At 45.0% G+C, this 19,228-nt stretch overlaps 1 protein-coding gene across 1 annotated transcript in view; it reads right to left on the bottom strand.

The window, feature by feature from the left end:
* Nucleotides 1–14,056: 14,056 nt before the first annotated feature.
* nrg3b (neuregulin 3b) overlaps nucleotides 14,057–19,228 on the bottom strand; it is a gene marked incomplete at both ends in the record, with an annotated part of 154,296 nt that continues 149,124 nt past the window's right edge. The window contains 2 exons of the mRNA XM_084485606.1: nucleotides 14,057–14,705; nucleotides 18,532–18,723. Of these exons, the coding sequence (XP_084341732.1) occupies nucleotides 14,057–14,705; nucleotides 18,532–18,723 (841 nt within the window). The remainder of the gene's footprint in view (nucleotides 14,706–18,531; nucleotides 18,724–19,228) is intronic.

Genomic DNA, 19,228 nt, shown 5'->3' with positions numbered 1-19,228 from the left:
GTGTGTGTGTGTGTGTGTGTGTGTGTGTGTGAGGAACAAAAATCCAAAATGCATAACTTTGCTCCAAGGCATTCAGTGGCAGCTGAAAAGACGAGGTCAAGGATATCTAGCGAGTTTAGTCTGGGACTAAACACACGACAACCAAACACACTGTCTAGCAAGCTAGCTTAGCCTGAAACTAAATGTCTTGAAGACTTTTGGATGGGTCTGTCCCTTTTAACCTCCAGTGTCCAGTTGAATTAGATTAACTACCATAAGATTGACTGACACACTGTTAGGCCAAACACAGAGAGTTGCAGAGCGAGTTGAGAAAGATATATTAATACAGAAAAACAATATACATGGTTATTGTTTGGATTGTTTTATGCTCCCTGTTCCTGATCATTTGTATAAAATAAATGAATTGCAGGATTCAAGTTGTCCAAAGAGGATTTTTCGTTTTGTTTCCAGCAATGAATGCAATCTATCAAAGTCACACGGAATTCATTATCCGACTCAAAATCTCCCTGACAGCTCCAAAACAGTTAATCTTTTGCAGGTTATTAACTTGGAACTGTGTCTATGTCAGTACATATCTACTGCTCTCAATTCTGAATAAAGGACATTTCTATTAGCTCTATTATATATTTTATTAAGAACGGAAAGGCCAGCACAACTGAATTGATAATTTGTAGCTTACAGGCATAACAACTAATAAGAACATACTATAAATAGATCAAAACAAACAAACAAACAACATTCACAACTTTGTACAGTAAATAATAAAAGGAAAAGTTGATATTTGTATATGTAATGAAATAATGCTATAGTTAGCCAGCTCCTTTTCTTCTAGCATTGGCCCCTGGTCCTCTGTTAAAAGAGGTGTTTGGTAATGTTTTTAAAGCACTACAATTCCCACTGAAGCAGAAAAAGGGGCCACGTCTGTCTGTAAATGGCTCAATAAGGTCAGCTGCGAATTCGCTAGCTAATTCCACAGCTATCAGAGAAGTGGCCAGGGAGTCATCTTAGATCTTAGCGCTGTACAAAGGTTAAGGCAAATTAAATGTAGTCCGAATTATTTTGTTCCCCCAGTTGTATGTTTGAGACTGTCCGGGGTTGGTCCAGATGATAAATGTTACCTATTAAATCAACTCATTTGTAGTTTCTTGTAGTAGGTGATCTTAAAATAATTCAAGTATGGGAAGAGAGCACCATGTGGAATTGCAATTCAAATGATTATGAATAATATTAAAATTGCGATGTACAACATTTCAACTAGTTGATAGCTTAGAATTACCTGGACATATCTGTTGTCAATGCTGATCGATAATGAATTCAATAACGTTTACAATAAAATTCTGCACCACCAGGTTTCTACAGTCGACCAGAACAAACAAACTACTCTAAAGATGACGCTATCTTATCTTATCGTAGGGTCGCTTTCTTATTAATAATCTATCACCAATAGTTTTACAGACTCAATAATAAAACACACTTTATAAATCCATCATGAAACCATCCACTGAAACTTGACAGTTGGTTGCAGTCTGTATCCTCATTACTAGATGCCACTTGATCCTACACACCGCACCTTTGGATACAAAAGGTAAATAAATATTATATATGTATAGTTTTTAATTACATTTTTTGAATAAATTATCTCAGAAAATAAAGCTATTTTAAGGATCACACTCCAGAGTGCACTTTATGTTCACTGTACTGAGACCCCAGAGAGACACTACTGTGTGCAATGCTTCACCATTACAATCATTTTTTATTATTAACTTTTCATTCCATGGAATGTTTTATATTTGAAAAACAAACTGTAAAACGGCATAAATAAAACCAGTGGAAGACCCTCATTAGAATCTCAATTGGCCAATAAACAATATAATCAGTAATATCGCTGTGTATTGCTGCACACCGCCCTGAGATATCAGCTAGTTGAGATGCATCACGGGCTAGCTCTTGTGTATATTAGGCGCAGCACACTCTTCATTTTTATTTGACTGGGCCTAGCAACGTTTATTGTCCTGCTAATCAATCTAAATAAACCGCTAAAATAGATTATATGTTCCAGTTATTGTACTTAAGTACACCTCTTACGTCAAGTTGGGCTGCTCCATCACAAGGGCCCTGGAGCCACTCTGCTGAATAAAAGCAATCAAACAGGGATCTTGATTACCAAGCATCTGTGCAAAAATATTAGGCTATTACATAAAAGCAGATTACGGAACTGTGTGTTTTATGTTTTAGGCTCTGATGGTATATATATATATATATATATATATATATGGTCTGAAGTATATTGTATAATGCAGTTAATTTAAAATTTGAAATCACAAAATGTGAAAAAAATAAAGAGAATATATTTCCAGACCTTATACCTCTTCAGAATTAAGACCCATCCAGGACATAGACCCGACCAGAACTCACACCAATCCAGACCTTAAACCCTTCCAGAACGTTGGCCCAATCCAGACCGGCAACAACGTCAGAGAGACATTACCATGTTCCATACTGGTTGAAAAAAAAACTGCGATCCAGCACAGCCCCAGTTGACAACCAGAGATGTGGGGGGCTGTATTTGCACGGTCCCATCCGCTTTGGGTTGACGTTCTGGGTAGAGGTGACCCTGTGACACGCTTCGGCTGCCGGTGGTGCTGTGGCCATCATTAAGATAAGCAGATTGGTTTGGATCGCCGTGGACCGTGGCAGGGGTACACAGGACTGTGTTTGTGTGCGGTTGGAGAACGAGCTGCAGGTTGGAAATGTGTTCTGGATGGACTGTGGCGCCTCCGTCAATGATGGAGACAGCTGTGGCTGAATGGGGCCCAAGGTAGGCCTCCACCACCACCACCGCCGCCGCCTCAACCCCCGCCCCCCACCCCCTACCCCCCGGCTTGATGAGCTATGACAAACGTTTTTACTAAAATTTTCGTTTAATCCCTTACACAGAGCACCACAGCTGGCAGAGTAGATAGACCCCCCATCCAGCCTGCATCATCCTCGTCCCCTCCCTGCCATCCACTCCTCTTCCCCTTCCCTCGCCTCCACCTACCTTCATTTAAAAAAAAAAGAAAAAAAAGAGAAACACAATTCATTTTCCTTTTTTTCTCTGGGAGATAAGAAGCAAGCTGAATGGAGGGGCAGATGGTGAGGAAGCTAAATAACAAGCCTATTACTTATAGCGCGTGGCACAGTTAGAGCTTCAGTCGGAGGCTTGTGTCCTGCTAACAGTAGCAGCAGGGGAGTCTCCTGATAGCGTTCAGAGTTGTTAGCCACGGGCTGCGTTAGCTTGCAGCGGCCATGACACTGCTCCATTAGAAGTGCACAATTGCACCAGCGATGAGCCAACTGTAAATGTAATGGTGTCTTCTTCATGCCTATGTAGATGAAGTATTATTCTATGCAATAGACAGATCTAGATAGCTTTAGGTCGGTAGATAGACAGACAGATCAGTAACTGATGAGAGAGGGCTCAAAGTTTGGCATGCTGGGACATCCTTCATAGCATAGCTCCATACTAGGAATAGTATTGCATTGCTTCATACTGTAGCTACAGCACAGCTACATAGAATAGTTCCAAACTAAACGCTTTATCACATAAATCCATTGTATAGCTCCATGCTAGAGCTGTATAGAACAGCTTCATACTATAATTATATGCAGTGTGCGAAATACCCTACAATATTAGTAAGGTGCTGCAGCTTCTCCTTGTAAACAGCATCCGACACCATAGAAACGCGGGTACCAGTGTCCACTTGCATCCGTACTGCTTTGTTTTCCAACAGTGCTGTGACCCAGTATCCATCATCCCCGTCTGTAACAGCTAACACATGCACTGTATCTTCATCATCAGAATCTGAGTAACTCTGCTCATCCTGTTCATGTTCCATCTTATTCACTTGTTTTTCTTGTTTCTGTGGAAGCCACTTCTCTTTGTCTCTGTGTTCTGTTTGTGTGTCTGGGTCTTTTTCATTTTACAGGCACGTTCAATATGGCCTTCCTTACCACAGTTTCGGCAGTCTAAGTCTTTACACCGACACTCTGTTGCCTGGTGTGCTGTATTCCCACAGCGGTAGCATGGCTTGCCTGTTGCAGTCATGTTCTTGGACTCAAAAGACAACCTATGCACATGGGAGGACGCCCCCAGCTGCTGTGCTTCTCGGGCAGCCATCTCCATTGATGTACTTACCTCTATAGCCCTATCCAGCGTCAGCTTAGCCTCCGACAACAGTCTTTTTTGGATAGCCTCACTTCGTAGACCACACACCAATCTGTCACGTACGGCGTCATTGAGTGAAACTCCAAAATCACAATGTTCTGATAATCGTTTCAGTACAGCTACGAACTGTGAAACTGATTCCCCCTCTTCTTGGTTTCTTTTGTGGAATCTGAACCTCTCTGTGATCACCAGTGGCTTAGGGGAGTAGTGATTTCTCAATATTGTCACTATTTCATCATAGGACAAATCCCCTGGCTTGGCAGGTTGTACTAGACTGCGCAGCAAGTTGAATGTTTTGTATCCCATAACACTCAAAAATGTTGGCACCACAACATCATCCGCAATCTTGTTAGCAAGCACAAAATTCCATGAATTCCATGGTTCAGTGTTTTCCTCAAATGGTCCGATATGTCCAATCAGACCCTCCATTCTTCTGTTTGTTTTTCTTCCTGTGTCTCTTCACTGCCGGTCTCGTTGTTACGGAGATTCCTTATTTCCCGCCGCAGCTCAGTCCTCTTGTTACCGTTCACCCTGCAGTAGCCAGCTAGTAGCCTCACACAGCCAGCCCCTAGCACAGCCAACCCGTTTGCGCCGTATATCCGTCGAATAAAAGACGTCCTTCCTCTGACTTTCCTCCGAGAATAATACAGCGTGAGAACGGGTGAGCCACGGGTGCCAGCCCTGCACAACTCATGTTGGGCCACCAGATTAAGACAACTGTGCCCACAGTTGACAAAGTCCTCGCCCCAAAATGGCCTGACTTCACAAAGGTACGTAAAGCTGACGCCAAGGCGAAGGAGAACTACAGACGCACTTACAACAGGCGCCACGGTGCCAAAGCACTCCCACCTCTCAGAAAAGGGGAGAAGAGAGTAGTGGTGAAGCTCGATGGAGGGTCAAAATGGGGGACAGCAGGTACAGTCCAACAACCACACACAACACCAAGGTCCTCCTACCTGATCCAGACGGGCCGTGGAACACTGCGGAGGAACAGGCGCCACCTGCGCCCAACCTTCCTTCCTGTTCAACAGCCAGACGACGAGACAGAGAGCAGGCAGGCGAGTGAACAACCATCATCACCCCTGTGCTCACATCCAGATTCACCTGTCAGAGAGACTGTTCCAGCGGAGCCTGGGGGACATGGATCAGGCTCAGGTGACTTCCAGTGGAAGAGTCATCCGTCCACCTGACAGATTTAAAGACTTTGTACTTAACACATAGCCAGCCAACAATGGAGCAGAATAATCTCCGGCAGCTATGGAGGTGAATGGGCAGTCTACCCCATAACCTCAGGGAAATAATAGAGAAAGAATAATAGAAGAGACTGAATGCAGATGTGCACTGTTAATGTTACTCTTCCTGTTGTGTTACAGCACTTTCTTGTCCTGTTTATAAATGGCTGGCAAGTGAAACATTATTTTACAGAGTGTGTTATTTACAGAAAGTTACAGAGTGTTCCACTAACATATACTGTAGATTAATCATACTTAGGTTAATTGCTATTCTCTCTTATCATTACCTGCCTCGTTTGTACAATTCTTAGGAAAAGAGACACTGCAGTTTTTCTTAGTTATTGTTTGCATACATTAATGTCTATGACTCAAAAGAGGGGAGATGTCATATGAGGTGGTATTCAGGGGACTGTTTTGTGTATACGCGCAGCCGCGCAGTGATCCAAGTTCATGTGTAGGGGAGAGTGGGGTAAGTTGTGCCAGTGGGGAAGTAGTGCCACCCCTTGTTTCTAGAAAACCATAGAAAAAATTGGTCATGTGACCACATATTTTTGAAGAGCTATCCATTAGACTCATCCTGCAAAGAAGGGAGACACATGGAATGAGAGGTTTGCACATTTAAGCTCAAAAAACGTTTTTTTGCCTTTCAAAGTAAAATTTCTATGATCAAGGTTTTTTGATTGTTGCGTCTGAACAATTATAGACAAGTTTGAAAACATTTGACACATGTTTTAGTGCTTTAGTATGCTACACTATGAGTCTATACAGTTAGCACAATGTTATCCATAAACTGCTGAATCATGCTAGTTTTGCAAAATGGTAGGGTTGGGGTGAGTTTTGCCAACCTTTTGAAAACCTACTACAACAGAGCGACGGATGGTTGGATGCGCACACATCCTGGTCGACCGTATTGATTTACGAGGTTGCAGAACTTGTTAAGCAAGCATTTATGCCTGCAATGACACCCACACACATCACATCAGGTTTCAGAGCAACGGGCATATTTCCGTTGAACAGGGGATATCTTCCCAGATGAAGATTATGCCCCATCAATGGTAACAGACAAAACCCAAACCAAACCCAGAAGAGTCCTCCACCAGTGCTGCTGCTGACCTGCCTGTACCATCACACAAGGAGCCAACCAATGCCACAGGTCAAAGATTTGTCTGCCAGTGACTTTGTCATTGTGAGCTTTGCAGATAAAACTACAACCTATAATTACGTTGGATTGGTGGAGAAGGTTGATGATGCCGACATCAGTGCAAAATTTCTAAGGCAAAATTGTAAGAGGTGGATGGAAAGCCCATCTTCACATTTAAAGGCAATCCCTAGAGGTGATGTGCTCTGAAAACTACCAACACCAAAAAATCTTGGTGGTACAGCCAGAAGGGAGGAGAAGTTCATATTCCCCTGCAGCATCGACAAGGGGAATGTTAAGTAGTAGGCCGGATCTGTGGTTTTCAGTCAATTACGGCCTGATTTTGAATTTAATTTTGTTCTTGTTTTCTTTCTCATTTTGTTCTTTTGTTCTTGTCATCTTCTTGGTGTAGAAGAAAGGATGTTCGGCATTATCCTGGTTGGAACCCTATATTTACTTTAAATAAACCTTAAATTAGTCATTTTCTAATGGATTTGTCTTGCTTTTATATAGCATTACAGTTTATGAGATATATATCAATGGCACAATTTACCCCAACGTATTCTCTCCAAAGGCACAACTTAACCTGCACCGGGGGCAAGTTGTGCCACGAGACCACTTTTTTTCTGAAAGCTATAATTCTTAAACAGTTTATTTCAGATCCATAGTTATTGTTGCCAGGGATGCACCACATCCTGAAATATACATACATATTTCATTTGGAGACATTACTGTCATGGCCTCACTTTAAAGTCACTTTGGGTAAAAAGTGGCACTACTCACCCCACTCTCCCCTACTGATAACGGCAGCGAGTAGTTCCGGTGAGTTGTAAGTCACTGCTGATGTGTGACACGCACGGAGAAATAAAGAGCGTCAACAAGAAGCAACATTGCCCGTTTTTTATGAGATAACTTACACACGTAGCATAACAGAGGGCGTGACCGCGTCCCAGGAGGGACAAACTTAAACAGTCAATACACAACAATCATAATATTTAAATCAGGTTAATAGTTTGCATGTTTGTGCTGTGTATAGCATACGTGTGTGTAAGCGTAGGCTATGTTGTAGTTCCGACCTGCCATGGCACGTCAAAATAGCAACAACAACTGCGTTATAGACCAGGTAATGGCGCAATTGCATTGGCGCATTTTTTAGATCACTAAAATAGCACCAAGTATCATTTGCGCCGGAACACGCCCCTGCTTTTCGCCAACACGCCTCTCCAGGCGCAAGTGTAGCGGTGCCTGGTTGCTGCTGGGGAAAATCAGCTTTGCGCCGGGTGCAAACTAGGGCCCTTCTTCTGTTTGGCGCACATGGCTAATTTGCATACGCGCACAGGACTGGCTGGCTCCGCTTGGCAAAAAATAGAACATATTTGTGAATAAATGTTTAAAATTCTGAATACTGGACATGGTGAGCTTAAACACATTTAAATGACCATTAGTGACAATAATTTTTATTTTTTATTTTTCAAAAAAGCTTTTGAGGCTTTCAAGGGGTCTCATGGGTTAATCGGGCGGGGGGCAACCCCCCCGTATTTCGCACACTGGCTACATGCTATAGCTCTATAGCATAGCTCCATGCTATAGCTCTATAGCATAGCTCTATAGCATATAGCAGCTATAGCATGGCTACATGCTATAGCTCTATAGCATAGCTCCATACTATAGCTCTATAGCATAGCTCCATACTATAACTCTATAGCATAGCTCTATAGCATAGCTCCATACTAAAACGATATAGCATAGCTCCATACTATAAATCTATAGCATAGCTCCATACTATAGCTCTATAGCATAGCTCCATACTAAAACGATAAAGCATAGCTCCATAGTATAGCTTTATATCATATCACAGAGCATAGCCTATATAGCATAGTCTCATAGCTATGCCATGGACTCCGCTACACCTTGGGGGGGCGTTAGTATTCCACGCACAGAGCGACCGGGAAGAGAGATGTCCTCAGACACGTCCTGGGGTCAGAGCTGAGATTCGCGTTCGGGGAGTAAAGGCTTTATACGTCCAGCTGTTGTCTCTCTCTCTGTATCCTGCTGTCTCTCGCCCTCTCTCCCCTCAACCCTAACTCTCGCTCTCCACGTCTCGCTCCCTCTCTCTCTCCTCACCTGTCTGATCTCCTTCAATTTCATCCATTGTTTTCTGGCTGCTACACAGCAGCCATACTGATGTCTCCCAGCATGGGAGAGAGAGACAGACAGCAAGGGAGAGAGAGAGAGACAGAGAGAGATAGAGATAGAAAAAGATAGAGAGAGAGATAGACAGAGAGCAAGGGAGAGAGAGAGAGAAAAAGACAGATAGAGAGATAGACAGAGAGCAAGGGAGAGAGAGAAAAAACAGAAATAGAGAGAGAGAGAGAGAGAAAGAGAGAGAGTGCAAGGGAGAGAGAGAGAGAGAGAGAGAGCACAAGGGAGACAGAGAGAGAGAGAGAGAGACCAAAACCAAACCAGTGCTCACAATCAATATGCAATCTACGTCAGGGGCTGCGGTTCGGAGTGGGAGAGACGTTCTCTGTTTCTCTCGGCCGGTTATTGATATGCAAGACCCATTTATTCACAAAGCCTGAAAGTGTTTCACTGCGTGTCGGACACGGAGCACGGCCATTCAGATGAATGTTTGCCTCATTCTAATGAGGGGCTGCAGGAGCGTTAAGAGAGACAGATACAGATATGCGATTCGGTTTGGGTTCAGAGTTAAAATGTAATTTGAATGGCTGTCCTTACCCTCGCTTTCTATCGTCTCTACAGACATCTCTTTCCCTCTATTGAATCAGTCTATCACTCCCTTCCTCTCTAGTACAAAAAAGAATCACACACACACACACACACACACACACACACACACACACACACACACACACACACACACACACACACACACACACACAGAGAACGAAACAGCAGTAAAGGAAATGTATGATGCCACACAGCCAGTCTGTCAGATTTTTCAGTATGACTCATACTTGTTCCTGTGTGTGGGTCTTCGGGATAGTGCTACGCAATGCTACACACTCAACTATACGACACATAACACTACACACCACTATGCAAAACACAACACTACATTAAACACGATACAACGCTACTCAACACACCAACAACAATAGCCTACATATCATATGTAAATAGTTAATAATAAATAGTAAATAGTAAGTAGTGTAAATAGTTAATAGTGATAATTATTACCGTAAATGCACAACAACCACACAACAAAACAAAACAAGACTACAACACAATATAAGACTTTAAAACACAAAACACTATACTTTACAACAATATACACAGTTATGGTTAAGGCAGTGATCCACACCTCGCTCTGAAAATAAATAATAAGAGACTGATGTATCCTTTAGTGAAACTAACACATACTAACTACCACTCTACCATAAAAATACCAATGTGAAAGGTAAAATATTCGTAAAACATTGAGAAAATATTAACTATATCAATTTCAATGCTACAACATCCACACGTAACAAATGTCTCAAATACCAGCGTGCATTCCACGGCTGTATTTTACTCTGATTAAAAAAAGGTGTTTTTACCAGAGTAAAACCATAATGTTGGAAGGTCGTAGCTGGCAGTTCCCACACAATGCAAACTCCCATGATGCAACATGACACATAGTGGGGGGAAGGATGAGATCACAAGGACAGATGTTTGATGTTCTTCTGCTCCGGGCTGCGGGCCATACTACCTGCTGTTTGTTTGTTGATCTCTTTCACACCCCATCACTCTCATTCATTTCATCTCCACCGTCCACTGCTGCAGTGAGAGAGAGAGGTGACGTCATAGAAATACAGTTTGCACTGTGTGTATATATTTTAGCACAGCTAGCACACCTTCCTTCTGTATTTGGTAACTACTCTTCGGGAAGCAAGGGATTCTAATTTAAAGTTGCAGTGTGAAGGATTTAGTGGCATCTAGCGGTGAGGTTGTGGATTGCAACCATATGAAAACGTATGACATATTTGATTCAATTATTGTCTGCCAAGATGTGATTACAATGATGCTGTCCTTTGTTGTGAGTCAGCATTCACGCAACCTGGTGTTTTCAGCTGTCCATGGATATTCCTCTGTAGCTTAGGTACAAAGTAGCTAAATAAATTCATGATATACTTATCTATATCATAATTTCATAAAAATATACACATATAAGACAAATTCTATATATATATATATATATATACACAGTAGTGATACATGCCCTATTTGGTCTACAGGAGGGTCACACAGACAAGGGTGTGTGTGTGTGTGTGTGTGTGTGGCCTCCTTCTTTCCTCTGTCTCTGTCATGAATATTAATACATAGCAATGTTCTGGGGTGGTTCCATCTCGTCTAGCCTCCTGTCTCCTGGCCACTGGTCAGACCCTACATGCTGGACCAGGGCAGGACGAGGAACTCAATGTAAATGCAAAATAGAGCACATTTATAACACACTTCCCCCAGCCCCCGTGGGCATCTGGCTGTTGTACAGGTTATACCTCAGTTTCACGTGCACGTGCACAAGCATGCGTGTGCGCACACACACACGCACACACACACACACATACACACACACACACACACACACACTGATACACACATGCACAGATAAAAACATACACACACACACACACACACATACACGCACACTTAATGCACAAGCACACAAAAATAGTTGTTACTGATCCCTGTCATTAATTCAGATTAGCAACCCTGTTAAACAACCCTTTTTATTTTACATTAACGTGTGACTTGTCTTACCACAGGAATTATTTCTTGGTTGAGTCACTATGTCCAACATAGACCATCTTCACCAATTTAATACCTTGAAAGCAATTGGTAATTGCCTCCGCTGTCGGTAATCCTCCAATCACATGCCTTTTAAGCATTGTCCTGCCCCCTGTTTTACCCAAGCGACAAACATTGTAAATGCTGCTTTGCTTCGGTTTTGAAAATAACTGCTATTAAATGTCATGTTAAACGCTGGCCACATTACTGCCTGGAGTCCAACTTGCTTAAACACTAATGCTCTATCTGGTCTTATTATGTGTGTGTGTGTGTGTGTGTGTGTGTGTGTGTGTGTGTGTGTGTGTGTGTGTGTGTGTCATGTATTGGTTTAAATAATGTCTTATCTTGCTTTGGTTTAATTAGTTTAGTTTAATGTTTTGTCTGAAGTTGCAATACAAAAACTTGCAACTAGCTGGAAGAAATACAAATTCAATAATATTATCAAATCACATCCTTTAACTATTATGTTCTACAAAAAAAAACTGTTGGCCGACACGTACCTCTCTTTTTGTTTAACATGCCACGTTGCCATGTTGTACTGGCATGATTCTACAGTAAACCAGCACGAACAAACAGCTGTAGAGATAATGCTCACTTATCTCTGATCTTTCCATAGCTATCTTACATAAAAGCTCGGACTGAATGACTAAATATAATTTATAAATCTATCAAGGAACCTCTTCACTTGACACTATTCGATGCTGTCGTAGATCATGAGTTTTGGAAGTACCTACTGGCCCCCTACAGACAACACAGGCCACTGTAGACGTTCCTACTTCCTTCGAAAGGGAGGGGTGAAGGGGGTATTCACTGGATTGCACTCTTCAACCTCACCACTACATGCCACCAAATTGTCCACATTGCACCTTTAAGTTTGAACTCATGTTTGTTTTTCAATAAGTCTTGTTTTAGTGTAAACTGGTGTTTCTTCATTTGAAACCTCGCTGGTACCTTTGTTGTCATGCATACTTGTCCTGAATACAGCAAACATACAAAACAAACACATAAACAAACACGTAAACAAACCACAGTGTACTGCTTGTTAAAAACAACCCCCCCCCAAAAAAAACAAAATACTATAATATATTCATACACACAAACATATACTCACAGACACACACACACACACATTTCTCTCAGCTTGTTAATGGCTGATTGAAAAATAATGAGCTGAATGCAATTTGTTTGGCTGAAGTGTGTGTGTTTGTGCATGTGGCAGTATGTTAGTGTGTAGCTATGTGTGCATTTTTGTGTTGTGTGTCTTTGTGTGTGTGTTGTGACGACTCAAGCTGCATCCACATAAATAATTGAGTTATTGTGTCCTTTGTATGAGTTGATTAGGGTTGACCTTCAGTATTACTTTAATACTATGCTGTGTATGCTATTCTAAGGGGTAAGTGTGTGTGTGTGTGTGTGTGTGTCTGTATGTATGCACATGATAGCATGTGCATGTGTGTGCAGTACTAGAAACAAACAGAGAACAGTGACTAAATACTTCTAGACCTCCGTTGTCACGGCAACACACTGACCATAAAGCTAACAATGGCAGAGGCATAGCAGATGCTCCTTCTCTGTGTACCAGCTGCAGTAGGTGCTTCTTGGGGCTCTTAGTCACCGGCATCGCCCATGGAGACCGTGGCCGCACACCTCTCCAAAGACTCATCAAACCACCTACCTGCCGCATGTTTCCCGGTTAATATATGACAGTGGAGGAGGTTTGCACATGTGTTCATTTGTAGGACACGTCGTCTTCACATGACGGAGATGAAATGGTTTAGTTTGAGTGAATTTGAGCGGATTCACGCTCAGAATGGCAGACTCAGAAGCATTGGTGCAGGCAGCGGCGTAGAGACCCACCTACCTGCTACGGCCGCGGGATCGTTGGATTTTGAACTTCTTGGTGTACCTCTGCACGTGTGTACTCCAATACCCAATCAATCAATCAATCAAACAATCAGTCAATCAATCAGTCAGGATCTATTGTCACATGTTCAACGTTCACATTCCTCTGCTCTCCTAAATAAGAACATGTTTGGGAGAGCAGAGGAATGTGATTTATAAAACATAATAATTTAATATATTATACAGTAATGAAAGTCATGAAAAAGCACTCAAGTTCTGACACGTGATGAAAATAATAAAAATAAGCTCATTAACACTGTTATCTTAGTCTTTATTTTCTCACAATTGTATGTCAAATATAGATATATGTCTATAGGACATATATTATATGACATATATAATTTCATTTCCTTACAATAGAGAAACAACATAGAGATTACACACTATTTTGGTTTCTAAGTAGAAGCTCTGTTTAAATAGTGGCATTAATTCATTTTTCAATACTCTTTTTTTTTCTTTTTATTTAAATCAAGCTCCCACCCGAAAGGCCTCCCCGCTCCTCGTGTCCTCGTCATCACATCACATCTATTCACAACAGTGTGCTTGTGCATGTCTCTCGTGTTCGTAGGGTTCAACGTCTCCGTTCGTATCAATAACCAATCGTCCAGCGGCCACAAGTCCCGCCGTCGCCGTCGGTGATTGGTCCGCATTCATGTCAAGCAGATGGCTCCTCCCCCCCCCGCCCACCCCCAGCCCTCCCCTCCCACCGACCTTCGCAGCACGATGAAGTGTTCACGTTTTTATCGGCACCAACGTCTGCAACGCGCCGCTGCGACGACAACAATGCAATCAGCTGGCGTGAGGCCCCTCCCTCCAGGCCCCTCTGTCGCCCCCGGCGACCGACCCGGGGCCCGCACCTCCGTGTTCCCGAGACGCTCTGCCCTCGCCGGCGCGTCCGTCCTCCCCCCCCCTTAGCGGGCGCGCCGCCTCCGGGGCCGCGGGGGCGCGGCCCTCCGCGCGCTGCGGTCTGGGGCGTCCGCACCGCGCGGCGTGGCTCGCGGCCGAGACCCGGCCCTGCGACCAGGGCGCCGCCGCCGCCGCCGCGGGGCTGGGCAGCGTTTTGTGTTTCGACCCGGCCGGCGACGAGAGCGCGCTCCTCACGGACCCCGGCATCGCCACGGAGACCGCCGCTGGGGTTTGAACGGAAGCGGCCGTCGGTATCCTGCGGGCGTTGGCGGCGCGCTGGCCGCCGCCGCCGCCGCCGCCGCCGCGGAGCGCCTCCCCGCCGCCCCCCCCCTCCTCCTCCTCCTCCCCCGGCCGGGGGGCCTGGAGGGAGGGGATGATGGGCACCGAGCGCGTGCGGAGCGAGGCGGGCCGGAGGGCGGCCCCCGCGTCGAGGCGCGTGCACGGCACCTCGGCCCAGCCCCTCCTGGAGCTGAAGTGAGAGAGTGAGGGGCGGCCGAGCAGTCCGCCGGCCCTCCCCGCGGCCGAGCCGCACCTGCAGGGACAGACAGGAGGCGCAGGAGTCAGTCACGGGGAGGACAAGGGGCAGACCAGCTACAGAGACAGGAAGTAGAGAGAAGTAGAGGAAGGATGCAGAGGAAGACCGGAGATAAGCCGTTTCTCAACACCGAGTACGCGGACTACGTTCTCGCGGACTTGGTAAGTACGTACTTGGCAAGTCCGGACTTTCAAGTACAGACTTCCGAGAACGCGAGTACGCACCTGCAATTGGAACAGCAGCGGACTCGATGATGCGTTCTGGGATATTTAACGGTCCCAAGTCCACACGAGTCGCCTCCGATGCGTCCTCGGTGGAACGGCCTCATCGAGAACGCATCGAGAACACTTCCGGGTTTTACGACAGTACTCGCGTACTCGCGTACTTGGAATTGGAACAGTGCTTGGGCCACCACTGATGACGTTTATCGAGAACGCAAGTACACGAGAACACACGAGAACGCGAATTGAGAAACGGCTATAGTGACGGTTCAGAGTCTAAAACAGAGAGTACACAGTAAGACCTGGACGAACACAGTAAGACCTGGAAGTACACAGTAAGAACTGGAAGTACACAGTAAGAAACACAGTAAAAGTACAGGAGGTCACCTTCCCTATAACCTCGTTCGCATTCGTTTATCTTTCCAACCACAGAATAGTTAGAGGAATCAGAGATTAGAAAAACCCTGTCGCTCTGACAAACTGTTTCCCAAAAAACCTCGTCCACCTCTCTCTCTCTCCATGGTTACGTCCTGCGCATGTTTGTTTGAGAAGAGGTACCATGGCAACAGCCACAGTATGTATTATCGTTTTTTTGCACACTCACTCACCTCTCTGTAACTACTGTGTCATCATTCCTAATCCTTGGCATGGGCATCTTCCACTAGCGAGCTGCGTAAAACATGTCTGACAGAGAACGATGGCTCCTCCTGCGAGCTAACTGAAATCCAGGGCTTGGGTTTGACGGCTGGTGGGTTCTGACCCGCGCGCGCGGCGACTGTGTTTGAGAGTGTGCCTCCCGCATGCGTGCATCGCCCGATTGGATTTTGCGGGGGCGGCTGCGATTTTTCACGGGCTCGGAGACGAAAGTTATTATTAAACAGCACACACCTCGGCCCGATAACACACACGCCAAGCGGAGTGACGAGACAGAATTCCAACATCGGTGGACCTGAATGGATCATGACGTGCGTACCGCAGGTGAGGGCGCGTGTGTGTATGTTTGTGTGGATAACACCACAACACAGTTGCATGGAAATGTAAATTCAGGGGCACGTGTGTGTGTGTGTGTGTGTGTGTGTGTGTGTGTGTGTGTGTGCTGGCGGCATTAATTGAACTGGGGAGAGGTGAAAACGAGTTTGAAGAAGTGCTGCTGACACGCAGAAGGGCGGGAAGAGAAGGGCGGGAAGAGAACGTCCACGACGAGGGCGAGGCGTGGCACAAGTTTAGAGACGCGCCGTCCGGTCCGGTGGCGTGCGACCTGAGAATACCGAGGCCGGGCGGCGATGTGTCAACAGCCCTCAGGACGCTGGCACTAGTGTCATTGACTGCTCTGCCATGTTTGCGTAAACCAAGTAAGGTTAGAGTCAAACTACACCCCCCCCCCCACACACACACCCACACACACACAGACACACAGACACAGACACACACACACACACACACACACACACACACACACACACACACACACACACACAGACACACACACACACACACACCCTCTTCTACCCTGGAATTAGAGGTGAGTCCAGAGGAGTTTCACACGACAAGCTAAAAATAACCCCCAGCACTTGAAACTTCACTTTGCAAGAGTCAAAAGCACACAGACACACAACCAAACACACTCACTCACACACATTAGGCTATCCACACAAAAAACACCTCAACGGCACACACAAAAAACTAAAACCATAACAAAATGGAAGGGGGCTTTTTTCCTATTCTCTCCTGCTTCGTCTCCACCTCGGTCTCTCCGTGGTCGATTTCCCCTCCCCTACCTCCCTCCCACCCTCTCTCGCCGTCCCCCCTCCCCCTCACTCGCTCTCCTCTTTATCATGCAGAGCCCCTGCTCTCTCGCCCTCCGTGTACCGCCTCCCCTTTCTCCCATCTTTTTCCCGCACTTATCCAGCTCCCATTTCTCATTTCCAGAGACTGGAGGGTATCACCATGGTAACACAAGGGGAGGAGGGAGGAGGGAGGAGGAGGGAGGAGGTGGGGGGGAGGGGGTTGGGGTTGGCTGCATCATTGACTTGTTTTTGAGTTTAGAAATAGGACACAAGAAGCACCTAGAAGGCCGCTGAGTGAGCCAGGGAGGCCGGGGCTGTCGCCCACCAGTAGGCTGTCGACGTTCCCCCTCCAGACACGTCTTATTGATGTCATCCCGTGTTTAATTCTGACGCACCGCGAGCTAAGAGGCCCATTTATTCTTCTGTAGTGGGGAGGTTTTGTTTGTGTGTTTGCTCTTATATTTGTGAAAGAATCCAGAGTGTGTGTATGTATGTATGTATGTATGTGTGTATGTGTGTGTGTGTGTGTGTGTGTGTGTGTGTGTGTGTGTGTGTGTGTGTGTGTGTTAGTGTGTGTGTGTGTGCATGAACGTGTGTGTCTGTGTGTGTTCACGTGTATGCATGTATGTGTGTGTTTGTGTGTATATGCATGTATGTGTATGTGTGTGTGTGTATATGCATGTATGTGTGTGTGTGTGTGTGTGTCTGCATGTGTGTGTGTCTGTGTGTCTGCATGTGTGTGTGTGTGTGTGTGTGTGTGTGTGACTTGTTGTTGAGAGCAGCAGTGCTCTCCTCAGAGTCCTGTCTGAAATGTAAATAGTATGTAAATAGGTCATACAAGGAGTTTGGCAGCCATCCTGCAACGCCCAATCGGCCTGACACACTGATAGAGATGGGGACAGGACCGAAGGATCAGTGGGGATCGACGGGACATTGGAGCGGTATCGTTGCCACCGGTAAATTAAACAAGTACTTCTGTTCAATAATTAAAGCGGCGATTCATAAATGCTTTCAGAATTCTTATGCAGGGTTATTTTTAGTTTTTCCTCCACATGTGCTTGCGCAGTCCTTTCCATTATGCATCACCAAGTGACAAGGAAAACAGAGCGAGTCGCATCAACAAAGCTACCGACAATGACACGAGATTGAGACAGATTGAATGTACTGGGATATCCTGGGGAGTTACGTAAGCAAGCTTGTTATAACCGCCGGACCCCCGTTCCCGACCACTGACAGGAAACGAGGCTCTCCCAACATGCTCCGTCTCGGGCAGGAGGGGCATGCACTCACTCCTCGAGTACCTATAATCGTGTACCTATAATGTTTTCCTAAGATGAACGCCAGAAGCCATCATTAGCATGTACGCTATAAGCTGAATCTTGTCTCATCAATTCACTTACTACAGTGTAAGGTAGACATTTGAGATGCATCATTGTTTTGTTTTTTTATCAATTCTATTCTATTCATCTATTCGATGAAATGCATTGTCATTGTTAAAGCCGACAGTATACAGTATGTGTGAAAAAAACAAATCCAATATTAATCTTTAACATATTCAAGACGGAATAAATCAATTAATAATTTTCTATGAAAGGCAAACGCATTTATCCGGTTCAAGTTGTTTTTTATATAGCACCAATGACATTCCTGACAGCGTTGCTATGACACCTGCCTCGGAGGTATCTTAGCAACTGCTTTTGTCTTAGCAACTTTGTGATAGCAATGACAACAATCAACGCAACAATAAAAATGTACAGTGAGAACCGATCCGGGAACAAACACCGCACAACAGACACCTGAGAGCACCAGTCTCACCTCCGTAAAGACTCCGCCTCCTGGTCCATGACCTCTGACCTCATGACCTCTGCCTCGTCCAGATGGCTGTAGGCCCGCCCACTCACCCGGGCTCCGTCCAGTAGGCCGCGTTTCCCTCTGGAGGTGGGCGGGATCTGGCAGTTGTTCCCGCTCCTGCACTCCTGGGCGGGACTGATTGACAGCGAGCTGCTCCTATTGGCAGATGGGAGAGGCGCCGACATGAGAGCGATCAAGCCTTTCTAATCAATAGGATACTCACTATGGGACAACTGATTCACTGTTTAACTTCAAGGTAGTTATTCACGCATGTTCACGTCATGTCTGTGTTTCAATGATTTTGATTGAGAGTTTTTCTGAACCCGTTTTGTCAAAGCAGCAAGTAACCATAAGCGGGTTGATATGGTAGCAAAACATAAACTCCTTCAGCAAATAGTGAGTGAATGTTCTGCCAATGCTAATAATCTGTATAATGCTGTATAATCACATTTATTTATTTATTCAGAACTACTTAAGGCGACAGGTTTGTCAGTTGGGTTCATGGCGGTCTCCCTGATTCTGAATGTGTAGGCCTACCATGAAATACAGAGTTGACTGGGAGTTCGTCCTGAATATTTTATTTTGCATTCATTAGCTTGAATTATTTCACATGGCAAAAATGTAGAACCACCAGCAGATTACATTTAGCATGTTTTATTTT

This window comes from Micromesistius poutassou (assembly GCF_964030765.1).
Source record: "Micromesistius poutassou genome assembly, chromosome: 21".
Classification (NCBI taxonomy): domain Eukaryota; kingdom Metazoa; phylum Chordata; class Actinopteri; order Gadiformes; family Gadidae; genus Micromesistius; species Micromesistius poutassou.
This window is presented reverse-complemented; position numbering and strand designations above follow the sequence as displayed.